General features: G+C 43.7%; 1 protein-coding gene across 1 annotated transcript in view; it reads right to left on the bottom strand.

Moving 5' to 3' along the window:
- Positions 1 to 16,664, bottom strand: part of AACS (acetoacetyl-CoA synthetase) — a 44,763-nt gene extending 28,099 nt beyond the window's left edge. The window contains exons 1-6 of the mRNA XM_085876739.1: positions 16,438 to 16,664; positions 14,859 to 14,962; positions 7,168 to 7,288; positions 6,954 to 7,067; positions 4,529 to 4,626; positions 4,003 to 4,117 (exon numbers count right to left, since the gene is read on the bottom strand). Of these exons, the coding sequence (XP_085732865.1) occupies positions 4,003 to 4,117; positions 4,529 to 4,626; positions 6,954 to 7,067; positions 7,168 to 7,288; positions 14,859 to 14,962; positions 16,438 to 16,504 (619 nt within the window). The 5' untranslated portion in view covers positions 16,505 to 16,664. The remainder of the gene's footprint in view (positions 1 to 4,002; positions 4,118 to 4,528; positions 4,627 to 6,953; positions 7,068 to 7,167; positions 7,289 to 14,858; positions 14,963 to 16,437) is intronic.
- Positions 16,665 to 19,380: the final 2,716 nt, after the last annotated feature.

Here is a 19,380-nt window from a genome sequence, read left to right as displayed (position 1 = left end):
GGAAATTAGGAAACGGTAAATTGTGCATTTGGACTAATGGGTCTTGGTAACCATCTGTTCGGGTTGCGCACGGTTCGAACACGATAACGGCTCGTTCCGCTCGAGTCCTGCCGAGGGTGTGAATTCCCCTGTAGCTTTGCCGCGTGGATACTTAAGTATATTGAAGTTTGCAATTAACCCTATTCCACGCGGCCGAATTATTGGCGATTCACGGTCCTGCAAGGAACCTAGCTTTTCCGCGTGGATACTTAGGTGTATTGAAGTTGGCAATTAACCCGATTCCACGTGACCGAATTATTGGCGATTCACGGTCCTGTAAGGGACCTGTGCCTTTCGGAATTCTCCGAGGAGCACGATCTAGATTCCGGGTGTTCGGTGAAGCCGACTCTACTGCTCCACCGAGCGGTCGTGCTCGCCGCCGACGCCCGGCTCCACAACAAATTGGTGTCAGGAGCGGGTTTCGAACCCCTCCGCAGAGAAATTCACGGGACATGGATCAGGGGGAGGGAGCAAACCCCCTCAGTGTCCCCCAAATTGCGAGCGAGCGAAATTTTATTCTCAACACGCAACATGGCGAACCAAGGTGGGCTGAAGCAGGTGGGTGTGGAGATAATGGTAGGTTTTGAGGAATCCATGGTCCAGGACACCACCCCCATGCAAGAACTTTCCCAACAGCCAAACCCAGAAGGGGTATTAGGAGTGGCAGGTGTTGTGTATGACAACCCCCCCCCCCTTCCGTTAAATTTCCCCCCTGGTCCCCAGCGAAACCGCGACCGACCGAGGCGAATCTGCTTCGTCAGGGTCGTTTGACATCAACCGGTTGGGGGAAATGTTAATGAGAATGATGAAGAAAATGCGTGCAAAACGGATGAAAATGCGCGCTGCATGGATGCAAACATACAGGATTTGGAGCGCAACGTGAGCGCGCAAAGCATGAAGGGGGATTTTGAGCGCAAGATGGATGAGGTCAGGGGTGAAATGCAGTGTGTGGGGTTAAGCCTGCAGGCGAGCTTGGATGGGATGAAGGGCATAATGGCGGCACCACGTGGCGGAGTGACCGAACCGACCAGAGGGAGTGCAAATTGTGTCCGGCCCGCGATGGAGACTGGTGAGGTCGGGACGACGAGCGATGCCACGACAATAATTGAGGAAATGTGTTGGGTGAGACACGAGGGGACGACGGAAGAACCAAAGGAGGTGACAGAGACGGAGAAATTAACAGAGACACAAGGGGAGACGCAGGATTTAGAAACAATGACGGAGACGCAGGAAGCAAAAGAGGGGAACGAATTAAATAAAGTTAAAGACGAGCACACACACATAGAGTTAGTGAGGGACAATGGGGTTCAGCTGGTAGAATGTATCGGGACCTTGTGCGAGCATCAGGATAGCCTCCTTCAGGAACAAAGGGAGATGGTATGCTCCCTCGAAGTGGACTGCGACCAGGTAGGTCCGGTCGGGCCAAACGAGGTTGAGCGGGTGAGTGATGCAAACGGGTCCATGCAGAGTTTGGGGGGAGTACAGGCTTCGGAATCCCTTGTGCAGACTCCCACCCCCAGTGTGATTGTCCCGGAGTGTGTGCTGAAATACGTGTCAGAAGTGAGTATGGTGCGATTAAAATGGCGTGCGTGAGTGCATGCGAGGAATTGGTACATGGACCAACCCAGACGGGAGACGGGTACAGCGAGCTTAATTGGCCGCAAAGGGTTAATTTGGTAACCGCGCCGGTCCCGCGAGACGCTGCGTCCGAGGCCCGTTACGCATTTTGCGAATGGCCCTTGTGCGCGCGTCTACGTGCAGGGAAGCCGGCACGTGAATGTCACGCGTCGTGGAAGAGACCGTCGCGTGGACGGCTAAAATGTCAGCATAGCGTACCCGAAACTTATTTCTAACCTATGAGTAACGTGTTGTAGGCACGTTACGCGATCGTTGACACACGTTACTTGTAAGTTACTCATTAGTCGAAACACGTCGAGGTTATGTTTAGCGTGGTTTTTTTTTTGTTTTTGTTTTTTTCTTTGGCATGACGGTGATGATGACACTTCGATTTCTAGTGTGGTTATAATATAATATAATTAATAGGCTGCCGCTCAACGATTTAAATCATAAACGCACTAGAAATCGAAGTGTCAACATCACCATCATGGCGAAGAGAAAAAAACCCCCAAAAAAAAAACCATGGAGTCTGGAACACTGATGGGTTCCTCCTGTGTGAACCCCATTTTTATATACCAATTCCCCTAAATGCTGCCAATACACCATTATACGGTAGCTGTAAGTTCGTAACATGTTCAATAAGTTCTGTGGTCGCCTGGAAGATGTCAAATACGCCAATATGCGTTGGAGATACGTTACACATAGGTTCAAAGCACGTTACTCATAGGTTAGAAATAAGCTTCGGGTACGCTAAACATTACCTCGACGTGTTTCGACTTGTGAGTAACTTACAAGTAACGTGTGTCGAATGTGTCAACGATCGCATAACGTGCCTACAACTTATGGCCAGCGTATGCGGAACGTGCGAGTCACACGCTGGCATACGTCGAAAAATTTTCAGCATGCTTAAAATTTGTCGACCTACTCTGCGTACTACGACGTATGCCAGCGTGCTCTTAACGTATACAAAACTTACCCATAACGTATTCGACGTGTGCCAGCGTATAGGCAATTTTTTCATACGTCGGCATACGCTGGCTAAAATGTCAAGGTGTGACAGCGGCTTGACACTTCGATGTCTAGTGCGGTTATGATTTGAATCGTTGAGCCGCAGCCTTTTAATAGGCTACGCCACGTGATCGTCGGCGATACGCTGCCGTGCTATGCATACGTTAGACTGTCGTTGGCAATAGGTTGTGAACGCCAACAACACGCTAAGCATTCGTTGGTATAAGTTATCTATATGTTATCGAAACGTTCTGTGTACGTTACTAATACGTCATGCATACGTCCAACTCATTATGAATACGCCCAAAACTGGAAAAAAAAAACATGAATAGTTCAGCGTACGCCAGCGTTTTACATACATTTTGATACGTTGTCATACGCTGGCTAAAACGTCAAGGTGTGACAGCGGCTTAAGACTTCCTCGATGTACGAACGAACATCACAGGCCTCTCCAAATTGGTTTTTAAACACTTTAATCCCCCCCCACCCTCCACCCCTCCCTACACACATTCAATCAGCCATATGGTTTCCAGTATCGTTTTTAATTTGAGAACAGACATCTACAAGAAACAAGCTTCATCTCCAGCAGTCTTCCTTCACCGAGACCTCCTGTCTCTTCCAACCTTTAAATCATATACCCCTCTCTGTATTTTAGTTTATGTATGCAGTGATGTCCTTTCATTTCTTTCTTTCCCTATTATTTTCCATTTCCTCCCAGTGCCAGCCCCTTTCACTTTTAACCTCTGAACCCTGACCTGTCAAGTCATTCTCACCCTACGTGTTCCCTGAACCCCATTCTGATGCACACCCTCTGACTCACTCTCACCTTATCGTCAACCCTCGTCCCAATCCCATCCCCCTTTTTTGCTCCAAGAAGAGTTTATAAAAGTTCCGTCAATTCTTCCTGTCCACCGATGTAGATTGAAACTATCTTTCATAACCAAGACTACTTCTTCATTTCACAAATACAGAAATCTGACTATTTACTAAATGAAAAAAAAAAATTAAAAAATTGATGAACAGGTACTTTTTTCTTTTTTTTTCTTTTGACATTTTAACATGCTAAGTTCAAACAACATACACAAGGTTATTGAAAAAGCTCATCGCTGCTTCAGAAACACAGCATTCAGCAATATCTACATCAGCCACTTGCACAACAAATCCTGCAGATGCTGCCCAACAAGGCCCCAAAAGGGAATTACTTAAAATGTTGACAAAATATTTACTGTTCTAGTTATAGTCATGTTAATTGTAAATAGTCATGTTAATCATAAAGTTATATTTAGTCATCTAGTTGTAAACCCAATGAAGAATATTGTTAAAATAATTACGACAAACCTTTTGAAATGTGCTTGACCTTGTCCAGCTGTGGGTAACTCTTTCTGTTGTAAATAACACAATCAACTGAGAGGAGGAGATGGGGAGAGAGTTGGGAAAAACGGGACAGCACAGCCTGTGGGGGTTCCGGGAGGAGGAGGGGGATGGGGGGCAAGATTTCTAAAGTTAGCAAAGGCAATGACATGAAAGGCGAAGTGTGCAAAGCAAGCGTTTTAAGCATCAGGGATATATGGAATCGGGGAAACAAACTTTTCGGAATAGAACCATACTGGGAATGGAAAAAAAAAAAAGATAAAGAAATGTTGAGCATCAGGGAAGAAGGCAGGATCAAAGAGGAATAAAGGAAGATGAGGTGTACAATCAGGAAAAAGGAGTTTGTTTGTTCTTTATTGTAAGGATGACAATGGGGGAAAAGAGAAAGACTTGTAATGGGATAGGTTGTTTTCATCAGATTTCAATACAACGATACACAGAAAGGTTGCAAACTTTGTGCATGTGATAGAGGCTCTTGCTGTGAGGCAATCACCTCCACACCAAACTCAGGAGAGGTACACGTCCAAATAGCTCCAACAGTTGCAGTTGCTAGCATGGCCACCACAGCAAGCACACAGTTTGGGAGGTAACCTGCAGAGTTAAAAATCACAGTCAGAGTTGAAAAGTCAACAGAGATTTGGGTTACAACATATCCAGATTCTTCCACTCTCGCCACCTTCTGCCGTTTCCCATTGAGTTGGGGGTAAGTGAATCATAGAATGTGTGTGCTTGGCCCAAGTCTTTCACAATACGGCTGGCCGAGCCTTAAGGCGCTGTCACACCTTGACGATTTAGCCAGCGTATGCCGACTTATGAAAAATTTGGCTAAAACGCTGGCACACGTCGAATACGTTATGGGTAAGTTTTGTATACGTTAAGAGCATGCTGAAAAACACTGCCATACGTCGTCGTACGCTGGCTTTCATCGTTGTACTTTGCGGTTGTCCTCAAATTTTAGCATGCTTGAAATTTTACGACTTATGCCAGTGTATGACTCACACGTTCTGCTACGCTGGCCATAAGTTGTAGGCACATTATGCGATCGTTGACACATGTCGACACACGTTACTTGCAAGTTATTCACAAGTCGAAACACGTCGAGGTATTGATTAGCATTCCCGAAACTTATTTATAACCTATGAGTAACGTGTTGTAGGCACGTTACACGATCGTCGACACACGTCGAGGCACATTACTTGTAAGTTACTCATAAGTCGAAACACGTCGAGGTAATGCTCAGCGTATCCAAAACTTATTTCTAACCTATGAGTAATGTGCTTTGAACCTATGTGTAACGTACCTCCAATGCATATTGACATATGTAGACGTATTTGATTGACGTCTTCCGGACGACCACAGAACTTACTGAACGTGTTTCTAATTTACAGTTACCGTATAATGGCGTATTGGCAGCGTTTAAAAAAAAAAAAACCAACAACAATAACTTCCGATATTTCGTCACGTGCCGTTACGTCACGTCTGATTGCCTCTTCAGTTTGCTCATGTCTTATTCTTAGTTCCTCCTCTGTGAATATTTTCTGTTTGAGGATATTGTCACGTCGAAACTTAAAAGCAAATGTCCGAATATATTTTAAAATTCGTGATAGACTAAAAAAATAACAAAAAACAACAACAACAACAACAACAACAACAACAACAACAACAACAACAACAACTTCAGATATTTTGTCATGTGCCTTCACGGAGCCAAGGAGAAAAAAATAAATTGTGCCTTGATGGAGAAAATAAGTTTCGGGTATGCTAAACATTACCTCGACGTGTTTTGACTTATGAGTAACTTACAAGTAACGTGCCTCGACGTGTGTCAACGATCGCATAACATGCCTCGACGATCGTGTAACGTGCCTACAACACGTTACTCATTGGTTATAAATAAGTTTCGGGAATGCTAATCTCGACCTCGTTACCTCGACGTGTTTCGACTTATGAGTAACTTACAAGGAACTTGTGTCGACGTGTGTCAACGATCACATATCATGCCTACAACTTATTCCCAGCGAAGCGGAACGTGTGAGCCATACGGCGAGTACGTCGTAAAATTTTCAGCATGTTTGAAATTTCACGACGTACGAGACGTACCACGAAATATGACAGCATACTTCATAGTTTTTCAGCGTGCTCTTAACGTATACACAACTTACCCATAACGTATTCGACGTGTGCAAGCTTGGTTCGGCAAATTTTTCATAGGCCGGCGAATGCTGGCAAAATCATCAAGTTGTGACTGCGTGGTTGACACTTCCAATTTTCAGGCGGTTATGATTTAAATCGGCGTGCGGCAGGTTTTTAACAGGCTACGCCATGAGTTTGTCGGCGATACGTGCAGCGCGCTATGCCTAAGTTAAACTATCTTTGGGCATAGGTTGTGAACGCCGACAACAGGCTGAGCATTCGTTGGTATAAGTTATCTATAAGACAACGAAACGTTCTGTGCCCGTTACCAATATGTTATGCATACAACCAACACGTTATGAATACGACCAAAACTTAAAAAAAAACATCAAAATTTCAGCGTACGCCAACATTTTACATACATTTTTATACGTTGCCATTGCTGGCTAAATCGTCAAGGTGTAACAGCGCCTTTATGTTTGGCTGAAGCTGGTTATGACAGGAATTTAGAATGTCAGTGATAACTCCACTCCTCTTCAATAAAAGATACCAAGGGATCATTAACGTCCACCAACTAATCTTTATCGTCCACAGCCAGCTTCACATCCATCCAAGGCACAGCATACTCATTGATAAAACACCCTGCCTGTGAAGCACCAAACCACCAGTTTATAGTCGGACCAACAAGCAAACCAAAAACTAGACGGCTCAAAGGTAAGTGCACTTTGTCTGCACCATGCTGTCGGACTATCCCAAGTCTGACACTGTTGGGTACAAATTCAAACCTGCAACTACATCTCCAGGCTTCAGCCCCATTTCACGCATTGCAACAGCCATCTTGCCAACCCGTCTCTTCAGCTCGCCAAACGTCACAGTCTCAATTTTGTCTCTTTGTTCACCTGAAAAAGAAAAGGATAGGGGGAGGGTCATGGGGATTGAGGATAAGCATGATAGACACAGAGGAAGGGTTGTGAAGGTGGATTCGTGTGAGATTCGTACCTGTAGCATAAAGAGCTATTTGCTGGTTGTCCTGGCAACGCAACAGATTCTCAGCAAAATTGAGGCGAGAACCTTTGAACCATTCTGGAATATCTGCAATGCCTGCTTTCTCTGGCAAAACCTGGGCAGTAAATGGAAGAAAAGGCAATTAGATGACAAAAAAAGTTCTGAAGAATTCCTTCCACTTGAACGACACCATCTCTGACACAGCAGTGAGACAGAGACAGAGAGAAAAACAAAAGTATTCCATCCATTCACAGGTGAGAGATTTGGGAGGGTCTTTCTTTATTTATATATTGACTGCTTTTGATATTTGCATGTGGTACATGCTTCGGAATGGGAGTCTCATTGGTATGCATTGCTGTCTACGCTATTGCTGATGATTCGCCAATAAGTGATAAAACCGGTCCGGTGGCTGAGTGGGTGTGTAGCATTGGGATCGTCATGTGTGTACTACGTGTGAAAGTCTTTATAGTTGTTGAGGAACTCTGGGAAGGGTTTGAAACAGCGTTAGCACTTCCCTTGCGCAAGTCTTCTTGGGTTGCTTTATGCAGCTACTTTGGTTAGAGGAGCAGGGGAGGGGTCAATCATTTATAGAATCCTAGCCACATGGGTGTAGTCGATTAGGTGAGACCCAATTGGCTATTCCCTCCATTCACAGGTGAGAGATGTGGGTGGGTCTAATATATATATATATATATATATATATATATATATATATATATATATATATATATATATATATAAATAATATATTTCAACCAACCACATGCATAACAACCCATACAACCAAACAAAACCAAACCAAATAACCACCCATTCTTAAGAGTGAATTTTTATAAGATAGGCCCAAAATGGTAACATTTGAACATTGACGTCTTCAGATATTTCTCAAATTTTTATCCGAGGTTGTGTGCGGTCTAAAACTCAAAGCCATATTTTTGATGCGATTGACCCATTCCCCGCCGTTTGGGCCACACCCAAGGTTTGGAGATTTTGACACCCTTGAATTTTTTTTCCATTTTCAAAGTGAATTATTTGGAATAACCATCAGTTGCCCAAGGAGATTCCTTTACAAACTTATTTTTTGGTTTGGGTACTAAAATATTTTGAACAAAAATCTTTGGGATCTGGATGGTTATGGAGAGTGGTGCCATGGAAAATCCCTTTCGGCAAACATTCACTTCAGACTTTCTCTGGCCATATTTTTAATAACCATCAATGTCCCATGGAGTTTATTAGTGCATTAGATAGTACAAGTACTGCACTATCCTAGGAAAGTAAAACATTAATGGGACCTTGGTGGTTATGGCAGTACAGAGGGTCTCAAGACCACTTCGGGCTATACGAAGCCCTTTTTCGAGCCACGCCCACTCCCATAACCATCCTAATATTTTGAAACTAATATTATCAAATGAAAGTTCCATATCTATACGAACAAAACCAATAGTAAAATCCATGGGACCTTTTAAAAACAAAGAATAAAACAGGCCCAAAGTTGCCTTGTTTGACAGATAATGTACATATCGATGTACATATTGTTGTAGATTTCCGCCCGCCGGCGTGCGAACGACCACGTCAAACCAATAGCGGTCGCTTCGCCCACCGAACGGACAATCCAGTCGCGGCTTTCCGGATCAACGCCGGAAACCAGCCACGGGTGTGTTTTTAACCACACCACAACCTTGTCCGCACTCGACCCGCGCTACAGGGTCCGATTGCCAAATCTTCGATTTACCTAATTATTCGCGCGGGTAGGTTATCGAGAGACTGTACCTCAACGGGACCACTTGGAAACGAGCCGCTTAAGCAGCTCGCTTCCTTTTGGTATAACCGAGCGGGGTATTATCGCGCAGTCGCGTTGGACCCGATCACTTTACCGGCTATTTAAAAACCAACTATATTCCGAGTGCAAGATGGGGAAGTTCAATGAGGGAATGGACGCAACGAACAGGTTTACATTCACACAATGACATTTATTATAATAAAGCACGTATCCAATTAAACAAGGCAAAACACAAACGCAATTATACAAGCAACAAAAGCACGACAAAGAACTACAACCGTCAACTTATTATAATAAAGCACGTATCCAATTAAACAAGGCAAAACACAAACGCAATTATACAAGCAACAAAAGCACGACAAAAGAACTACAACCGTCAACTTATTATGTACAGTCACTTGCACTTAACAGCAGTTCATACTTATTAGATGGGCCCACGGACACACGTACGCACACACACACACCCAAGAAATGGTGGCAAAGGCCTTTAATAACAAGCTCCAGCTCAGAGGACAGGTGAGCTGAAACTCAGAACCTATCTCGAACCTCTCCACCTCGTGTGCTCTTCAAGTTGTTCGGACCCTTGCTCCAGCGAGAGCGAGCTGGATCCAATCGCCGTGAGCTGCGATCCTTCCCGAGCTCCCGCGAATCCTCCCGCGCTTCTCAACACGTGCTGGTGAGACGAGGCACCGATCCTTCCCGTCGATGCTTCCCCGAGGAACCACCTCCACAAAGAGGTCGATGAGTCGCACCAAGCCGGGAACCAAAATGGAGAACAAAGAGCTCCACGAACCAAGAAGAAGAACCACCACTCGCAGCTCGAGCCGAGCGACCGGCTTAACTTCCTTCCAAGAAAAGCAGCTCGAAGCAAAAAGCTCTCCCGAGCCAAACAGAAGCCGAAGCTCACTGAATCACCAAAGCAAAAAGCCTCCTCCCGAGCCAGGCTGCAGCCGAAGCTCACTGAGCCAGCCGAAGCAAAAAGCTTCCGAAGGCCTCAACCCTAACGCAAGCCAAGCAGGACCCGACGGTCTGCTGAACAACTCCCCTCAACTCCCTTCTCCAACTCTCCCCACGAACAAAAGAAAAGATCTCCTCTTATCCTTCTCCTGCCCTTCCCTCACTCCCGGCGTGACTCATGACTCATGCCCTCGTGCTCCATCCAGCGTTCAGCCACGGGTGGGAGGGAGTTGTTGACATCATGAGTCACAGGACGGCATGGTTCTTCTTGCTCTTCGCAGAAGAGGGGGAGGGATGTCTCCATTGTTCGTTCCCTAACTATTAAATCGATCCGCAGCACATCTAATCGATTTCTGAACATTTAAACAATGGAAGGTGAGCTATCTAGGGAAGAAGCACTTATCGACATAACTGACTAAAGGAACCTGAATGTTGTGTGCAATCGAATTCCCAAATTCGTAACAATATAATGTACAGGTATATGTACATGACATGTACATGGTCTGCCTGTCACCAATTTCCATCACTTGCTGCAGAAGTCCACTATATTCCATTGCTGATTCAAGAGTAAAGTATTCACGAAATGTCTTATCTGTTTTTGGGCCATCCATCCTAAATATTTGTTTGTTTCCTTTAACCCCATGCTGTTATGAATGTGGCCGAGATAGGTGGAAAAATGTTTTCTCGATGTGAATCATTTATTTTCCTGAAAAGTTTGAAGAAATATTTAGATACAATTTATGTAACTCTTGGGTAGGATGGTTTATAAGAAAGACAGTATTTTTAGGATGGTCCATGGGAATCTGCCCACATTTTTTCTATGCTAAACTTTTGAGGTACGCCTTGGCATCTTCTTCATCTTTCTTTTGGAAGATCAGCTGGCATCGATTGTTGATAACCGTTGGCGGATGCATTTTGCACAGAACTGTTGAAATTGGGTGTTCTTCACCAAATTAATAATTCCTTTCCACACAATTGAAGGAATGAAACCTTAACAGCCTCTCCATTATCCAGAATTCTGTGATGCTATACTGGTCAGCGAGTGAGCTCTTCGTGGCAGAAACGGGCCACAAATACCATGATTTCCGTTGTAGAAAATGCACGATCTATATGCCATGGCTGAGTGATGTCCCCTGAAACAAAAAGATGCATCTACTGTTGAGCAAAAGTATGTGTTTGGAGAAGTTGGCCTAAACTTTTATTGGTGCATGAATAAAAGGATTTTTTCTATACGATTTTATTTACCCTATGTTTTTTCAGAATGGACTGAACATGAACAGCAGGAAGTAATGTTCAAATCACCGCATTTTTCTACTGGCTTTCATTCAACAAACCAAAATAAAAATAAATCAACGAAACATGAACTAGACTCGGCCATGCTATCCCTGACACCATGGCATTAGTATGACCTGCATTCATAATGCCTAATGATAGAACTATGCTTATTTCATATAGGAACAGACAATAAACACATGGTATCTTGGATTGAATTGATGCTGGATTTCAAAACTGCTAATCCCAGATAACCTTTGACCTATTTATAAGCAGACAAATGTGGGAAATTGTAACTTACCAGGTATGATATACAGTACAAGGATTGGGGGGGATATAAATTCAGCTTTCTTTGTTTACATGTTCTTTGATCTTGCCAAGACAAAGAAAAGGAAATTACAAATAGCATGATGGGAAAAAAGTCATGTCAGGTGGCAAATACAAATGAAAGAAATCACCTTGCATCTCATAATTACCTTGTGTTCAAGCTAAAGAATGTATACAAAAGACAAAATTTGCTCAAAACAGCATTTATTTCATAATACATACATATTTTACAGTTTCAAATAGAATGAGTAATGGAAATTGGTGATAGAGGCAGACCATGTCCATGTCGTGTACATATACCTGTAAATTATATGTACAATGTACATCGCTATGTACTGTACATTATCTGTCAAACAAGGCAACTTTGGACCTGTTTTATTCCTTGTTTTTTAAAGGTCCCATGGATTTTGCTATTGGTTATGTTGGTGTAGATATGGAACTTTCATTTGATAATATTAGTTTCAAAATATTAGGATGGTTATGGGAGTGGGTGTGACTCGAAAAAGGGCTTCGTATAGCCCGAAGTGGTCTTGAGACCCCCTGTACTGCCATAATCACCAAGGTCCCATGAATGTTTTACTTTCAGAGGATAGTACAGTACTTGTACTATCTTATGCATTAATAAAATCCATGGGACCTTGATGGTTATTAAAAATCTGGCCAGAGAAATTCTGAAGTGAATGTTTGCCGAAAGGGATTATAGGTGGCGCCACTCCATAACCATCCACATCCCATAAATTTTTGTACAAAATATTTTAGTACCCAAACCATATAATAAGTTTGTAAAGGAATTTCCTTGGGCAACTGATGGTTATTCCAAATAATTCACTTTGAAAATGGAAAAAAAATTTCAAGGGAGTCAAAATCTCCAAATTTTGGGTGTGGCCCAAACGGCGGGGAATGAGTCAATCAAATCAAAATTTGGCTGAGCTTTAGACCATACACAACCTAGGATAAAAATTTGAAAAATATCTGAAGACATCAATGTTCATGGGTGGGCCTATCTTATAACAATTCACTCTTAGGGTAAACTTACATTTCTGCCAACATTGAATAATTACAACCAACAAGAACGGCATTCAGTAGAGCACATACCTCTGCCAGGCTGAACAGTTTGATAATGATAAATGAGTTTATTTTCATACATATGAAATGTGCATACAATGAGAAGTACTTTGACAAAGCATGCTCAAAAATGACATTGAATGAGAAACGGATAAGAAATAGACAAGTCTAAAGACGACGATGGTTCACGAGCGGTATTTGACGATGTAGATTGTTTCAGAAGTCAAGGATGAGACAATGTGATAATGTTTGACCAAGTTATAAAAATGATCAACATGATGTAGTACGAGTGACAGGTTATTAGCTGCAAAATGTCGAAAACCCAGTTTCGTTCAACAACTTTCAAAATTTGACCTTTGCATAACCTTTAAAGGTCACAAAACAATGTTGTGGACATTAAAATAAGGAAACAGGATACGTGCTATCGCTTATTGGAGTTAGTTCGTCGAAGGTCGAAAACCCGGTTCGATTCCCACAACTTTGAAAATTTGACCTTTGTGACCTCGAAAGGTCAAAGGTCAAGGATCATGACCTTTGGCGCAAAACTTCCTCTGGAACATTCCAGGAACAATATAACGTCATATAGGCTATATGGCATTTCGCATTCATCGGATTATCCATACTTTGATGAAATCAGCGTAAAAACAAACTTGAAGGGGGCGCCACGGGCAAGGTATTCGAGATAGAGCAAAATGGTTTCAAGACTTTAGGTGGGGAATGACCTCAAGATTATGTATAAAATATATTGTCATCCTAGCTCTCAAAGCTTGGGCGGTCGTATGATTTTTATGTCAAAATTCGAAATTTTCTAAGTTCGTGACCTTGACCTTGTGACGAAAATGAAAAAAAAAAAATAAAAAAAAATAAAAAAAATCGAGCTCTGTGGGGCTATGCAGGTGCCATTGGGCTAACCAAATACCGAAACCACTGCCAGATTTGACAAACCCCTCGGAGAAGATGTTTTTTTTAATGTCAAAATCGCAATTTTCTAAGTTCGTGACCTTGTGACCTTGACCTTGGGACGAAAATAAAAAAAATAAAAAATAAAAATAAAAAAAACGAGCTCCGTGGGGCTATGCAGGTGCCATTGGGCTAACCAAATATCGAAACCCCTGTCAGATTCGACAAACCCCCTTGGAGAAGATGCAAATTGAAATCGGCTACCCCCTAAAAACACGTTTTTGGGGCGTGGCTCCGCCCATAATGGGCGCACCACGCCCATTTTCAGGAAAACACAACTTGATCATGATATAAACCTCCCACCAAAATTTTGTCAGGATCGGATCAAAACCGACGGAGTTATGCTCGGGACAGACAGACAGACAGACAGACAGACAGACAGACAGACAGACAGACAGACAGACAGACAGACAGACAGACAGACAGACAGACAGACACACACAACAATAACGAATATAGTGGTCACTTATTTTTTCGTGAACCAATTAATTGTGATGAGTGTATCGAGCCCATAAAGAACACTTTGGTGATGAAATGAATGGCATGGTTTCAATGCTTTTGATGCTCACAAAAACTTGAGACACATTAATTGAAGGTGTAGATTGCAATGAGGCAAAATCTGTCATGAAAACGATTTTTGTTTGTCTTGATGGAACGATCACATTCACCAAATAGATAAGTTCAACAGTGTCGTACACTGGGTGGAACTCATTCAGGTTTAGATTTTTTATCCCACTGACGTCCACATCCTGATTTTGCCTTTAACCAAAATCGAATTGGCTTGTTAGTGTCACCTACCCAATTCATACACCAAGTTCCGTCCTAATCCGTTCATCACTTTTTGAGATATCGTGTTTTGTGTCGTTTTTAGCCCCCTCTCTCAATGCTGAAGAATTACTTTGAAAATGAAAATAAATTCTCGGATTCCGATCCGGATCTTCATCAAAATCAAATCAATTCGTCCTTGTCGCACACTCTACCTGTCCACCCAGTTTTGTCCAAATCCGCCAGCAATTTTTTGAGATATCCTGCTGAGAGACAGAGACACAGACAGAAAGAGACAAACAAACGAGGGGTGACAACATAACCTCCATCCATCTTCGGTGTCGGAGGTAAAAAAAAATTTATACGGCACAAAGCAAAAAGTGAATGTCTGTGCAAGAAGAGAACAAAATGTAAAAAGGCTGTATTTTAAAAAACACTTTCAGCTATTTGACGATTCTAAAAAAGGTGATTAAAAGTGCAAGACAGAGTAAACCGATGAAGAAAAGAAAAAAAAAAAAAAAGGAAGATGAGAGTGACATCCTATTCATAGGTGTAATACCTGTGTGTAAGGCTGGGAATAGAGCAGCCCACTGAAATCCCAGAATTCTGCCCAGAACGCAGCAATGTTTTCCACACTCCAGTGATGGAGATCCTGGTAGGTTTCTGCACAAACACAATCTCACTCAGTGACACTTTCAAATTCAGATTGCTTTGTCAACATACATCATCAGCATGCCGCAACAGTATCGTGACCTTTGTGCTGTAAGGGTCAGAGCTCTATTAATTATTATTATTTTGCATGCGAAAGAAAAACTTTTCATGCATGTGTCCAAGGGGCAACCGAGGGTGTCAAGGGTGTCGGGGTACATCGCGGGACATCAGTTGCACATCACAGGGCAACCAAAGAAAGTGCGAGTACACCATGGGGCAACCAAAGGTATCAAGGCTACAACACGGGGGCAACAGGAGCTATCAGGAGTAAATCACGGGGGCAACCGAGGGTACCAAGGGTACATCACGGGAGCAACAGGAGCTGTCAGGGGTACATCATGGGGGCAACAGGAGCTGTCCGGGGGTACGTCAGGGGGCAACAGGAGCTGTCACGGGGGCAACAGGAGCTATCAGGGGTACATCACGGGGGCAACAGGAGCTGTCAGGGGTACATCACGGGGCAATAGGAGCTGTCACGGGGGCAACAGGAGCTGTCAGGGGTATGTCACAGGGACAACAGGAGCTGTCAGGGGTACATCATGGGGGCAACAGGAGCTATCAGGGGTACATCACAGGGGAAACAGGAGCTCTCAGGGGTACGTCACGGGGGCAACAGGAGCTATGAGGAGTAAATCAAGGTGTTATCAAATGAATCGGGGTTATATTACATTATGCGGCTACCAAAGTTATTAAAGTACATCACAGCGCAACCGGGGGTATTGGGGGTAGATCACGAGTAAACCGGGGGTATTGGGGGTAGATCACGAGGCAACCGGGGGTATTGGGGGTAGATCACGAGGCAACCGGGGTATTGGGGGTATATGACGAGGCAACCGGGGGAATTGGGGGTAGATCACGAGGCAACCGAGGGAATTGGGGGGTCGATCACGAGGAAACGGGGGGAATTGGGGGTAGATCACGAGGCAACCGGGGGAATTTGGGGTAGATAACGAGGAAACGGGGGGAATTTGGGGTTGATCACGAGGAAACGGGGGGAATTTGGGGTCGATCACGAGGCAACCGGGGAATTTGGGGTAGATCACGAGGCAACCGGGGGGAATTTGGGGTAGATAACGAGGCAACCGGGGGGAATTGGGAGTCGATCAACGGACACACTCTGAGGTCTTGTAAAAACAGCTTCATGCCCAACGAGAGCCTCTCACTGTAACAATGAAAACATGTTATTTACACCATCGGACGTTCAGTGAGAGCTTCGCTTTCAAATATTTTGCAACAAAATTAAAGTGAAGCTTCCAAAACATATTTAACAATAACAATAACACAATAACACAACAACAGTGCAATTAATATAATCATCCACGATTTAATCCAGAAAAAGTACACGTTGGACATTTCACTTTTATCCCTCATAATAATAATATTGCTCGAGTCCGGTCGATACCACAATACGGGCATTGACAACGCACTTAGCTCCAAGCAGAAGCGTTTGTTGACTCGGCATCGAAAGGAGTCGAGCTGAGACAAACGTGGCATGGTGAGAGTAGATCGATCACACTGTGCGGACAAGGACACGACGCGCACATCGACACTCACACGCAGCGGCACCCAGCCCAACCCTTGGCACGAGCCACGCGGGCACGGCGTTGCCTCCACACTTGTGGAACTACTTTCAGGACATCATCGATTATGCACAATTGGGCGGTGTATACGCTGATACCCCTCTGCTGAGTACGTAATTCTGCATTGACTTGCGAGATTTCACGTTTTTAAAATGTAAAACATCAATGTGTACACAATGGAAAAATGTGAAACTTTTAAATATTTTTTTTCATAATCATTAGTGAAGAGAAGTGTGAAATCCTGTCAGAAATGTTTAACATTCGCAAGCTTTCAAATGAATACAGAATATGGAGTGTGGGTTTCAGCTTATACACCGCCCTGTCGACTCTGATGCATTAGCTGAAGGAAAGGTTAATTCTGCTGCACGAGTTGGGTGCCGCATCACAGAGTAGACATTTGTAAGAGGCTTTGGTTTCTTATATCTCAATCAGAACCCTCTGATCTTTAATGTACCGTATAAGACCATTTTTATTGCCATTTATGACTCATACAGTTTATCACGAGTAGCTTAATGTGTAAATAACTTAATTGAATTATTCAAATTGATCCATTTATAATTTAATTAAGAGTGAATTTTTTTATAAGATAGGCCCAAAATGGTAACATTTGAACATTGATGTCTTCAGATATTTTTCACATTTTTCTCCGAGGTTGTGTGTGGTCTAAAACTCAGGTAGCCATATTTTTGATGTGATTGACTCATTCCCTGCCGTTTGGGCCACACCCAAAGTTTGGAGATTTTGACACCCTTGAAATTTTTTTCCTATTTTCAAAGTGAATTATTTAGAATAACCATCAGTTGCCCAAGGAAATTCCTTTACAAACTTATTATATGGTTTGGGTACTAAAATATTTTGTACAAAAATCTATGGGATCTGGATGGTTATGGAGAGTGCCGCCACCTATAATCCCTTTCGACAAACATTCACTTCAGACTTTCTCTGGCCATATTTTTAATAACCATCAAGGTCCCATGGATTTTATTAGTGCATAAGATAGTACAAGTACTCTACTATCCTCTGAAAGTAAAACATTCATGGGACATTGGTGGTTATGTCAATAAAGGGGGTCTCAAGACCACTTCGGGCTATACGAAGCCCTTTTTCGAGCCACACCCACTCCGATAACCATCCTAATATTTTGAAACTAATATTATCAAATGAAAGTTTCATATCTGTACTCACAAAACCAATAGTAAAACCCATGGGACCTTTTAAAAAAAAAAGAATAAAACAGGTCCAAACTTGCCTTGTTTGACAGATAATGTACAAAGCGATGTACATAATATTGTGACGTCCACAGGACTTGAACAGTCCCGCCAACGTAGAATGAGCCGAAACGATGGAGGCAGTTTCTTTATTTATAACCCAAACATGGCGGTTCTAATCGCTCTACCGCAAACGGGACGAGGAAGGTGGCACGAGTCACTTTTCACTGAGTTGATGATGTTTATTTGTTTTTATTATTACCAGAAATAACAAGACTCGGCAAGAAGAGGGATCTGGGGCGATTCGACGGGATGGTGTGGGATCAGGCGTGGGGAAAAACACAGACAATTCCAATGAATATACAGTTCTCAATCCTTCTAGGGCGCCAAGCACACACACACACACACACACACACACACACACACACACACACACACACACACACACACACACACACACACACACACACACACACACACACACACACACACACACACACACACGTAGCTATTTCTGGTGGTCAGGCTGGACCGTGGTGTGGACGCAACTGTCCCTGGATCGGCGTCGGACGAGCTGGCCTTGCTCTCGTCAGGGGGGGCAGGAGAAACCGTGGTGCTGTCGACCTCCTGGTCTTGGCCTAAGTCCACTCACAGCCGCCAGGGAACCAGTTCTGGCGCCAAGTTGCGAGCAGGAGAGGGAGGCAGGTCCGCCCGCCGTTCGACCCCGTACTCCGAGTCAGCAGAACCCCAGAGCCAACCAAGGTGAGGCACGAGGCTCGGCAAGGCTCCAGGACACGATGAAGAACACGATCGATTCAGCACAACAACAAGGACGCTCTCTGCCGCCACAGGGAACCACACCAAAAAACACGATCTTTTGGTTGAAATCTTCTTCCTCTTCCTTTTCAACCCCGAACAGAACCTTTTTATCCTTCGTCCTCGTCACTCCCAATCGAGCCGTTTATTGGCCCACCGCCATCGCCTTCCGCCAATCATGATCACGGGGCGGAGCCATCCGCTGCACTGTCCTGTGACGTCACGGCCAGTCTTCAGAGAATACCAAAAGGGGTTTACCAGACACACTTACCCTATCCCGTGTCCCTATCTAATTACGTGACATTTATCATTTCCCCCTTGAAGAAATGAACATTTACTAGACAACTTATCACCACTGAATTGCTACTTATTACATCGAGATCCTGGTAAACTCGAACAGCATGGCATACCTAATTAAACATCCTAATTACACTTTGAATGCATACCCCCCCTCAAACGTAACACTGCCCCCTCCTATGGTACCGCAGCTGCTGCAAGGTATATCACAGGCGCTACCGTACCAGCCTTCACACTTACTGACTCACACCTAATTAACCTAACGAAATAAAGTAGGAGGGGCAATGGGCAGCGAGTCACAGCTAACTTACCTATCCTGCTTAATGTACTACCCCCTTATGGCCTTATCCTCGCCTAAATAATCATTCGTTTTTTTGTTTTTTCTTTATTTTATTTTATCACATGAGAGCACTGAGCGAAGTTGCACTCCATCTTCTAGATCATCGCTCTTGCCCAGCACTCTTCCAGT

The sequence above is a fragment of the Eptatretus burgeri genome, chromosome 1, assembly GCF_056783735.1.
Source record: "Eptatretus burgeri isolate ZD-2024b chromosome 1, Ebu_testis_v1, whole genome shotgun sequence".
NCBI classification, from domain to species: Eukaryota; Metazoa; Chordata; class Myxini; order Myxiniformes; family Myxinidae; genus Eptatretus; species Eptatretus burgeri.
This window is presented reverse-complemented; position numbering and strand designations above follow the sequence as displayed.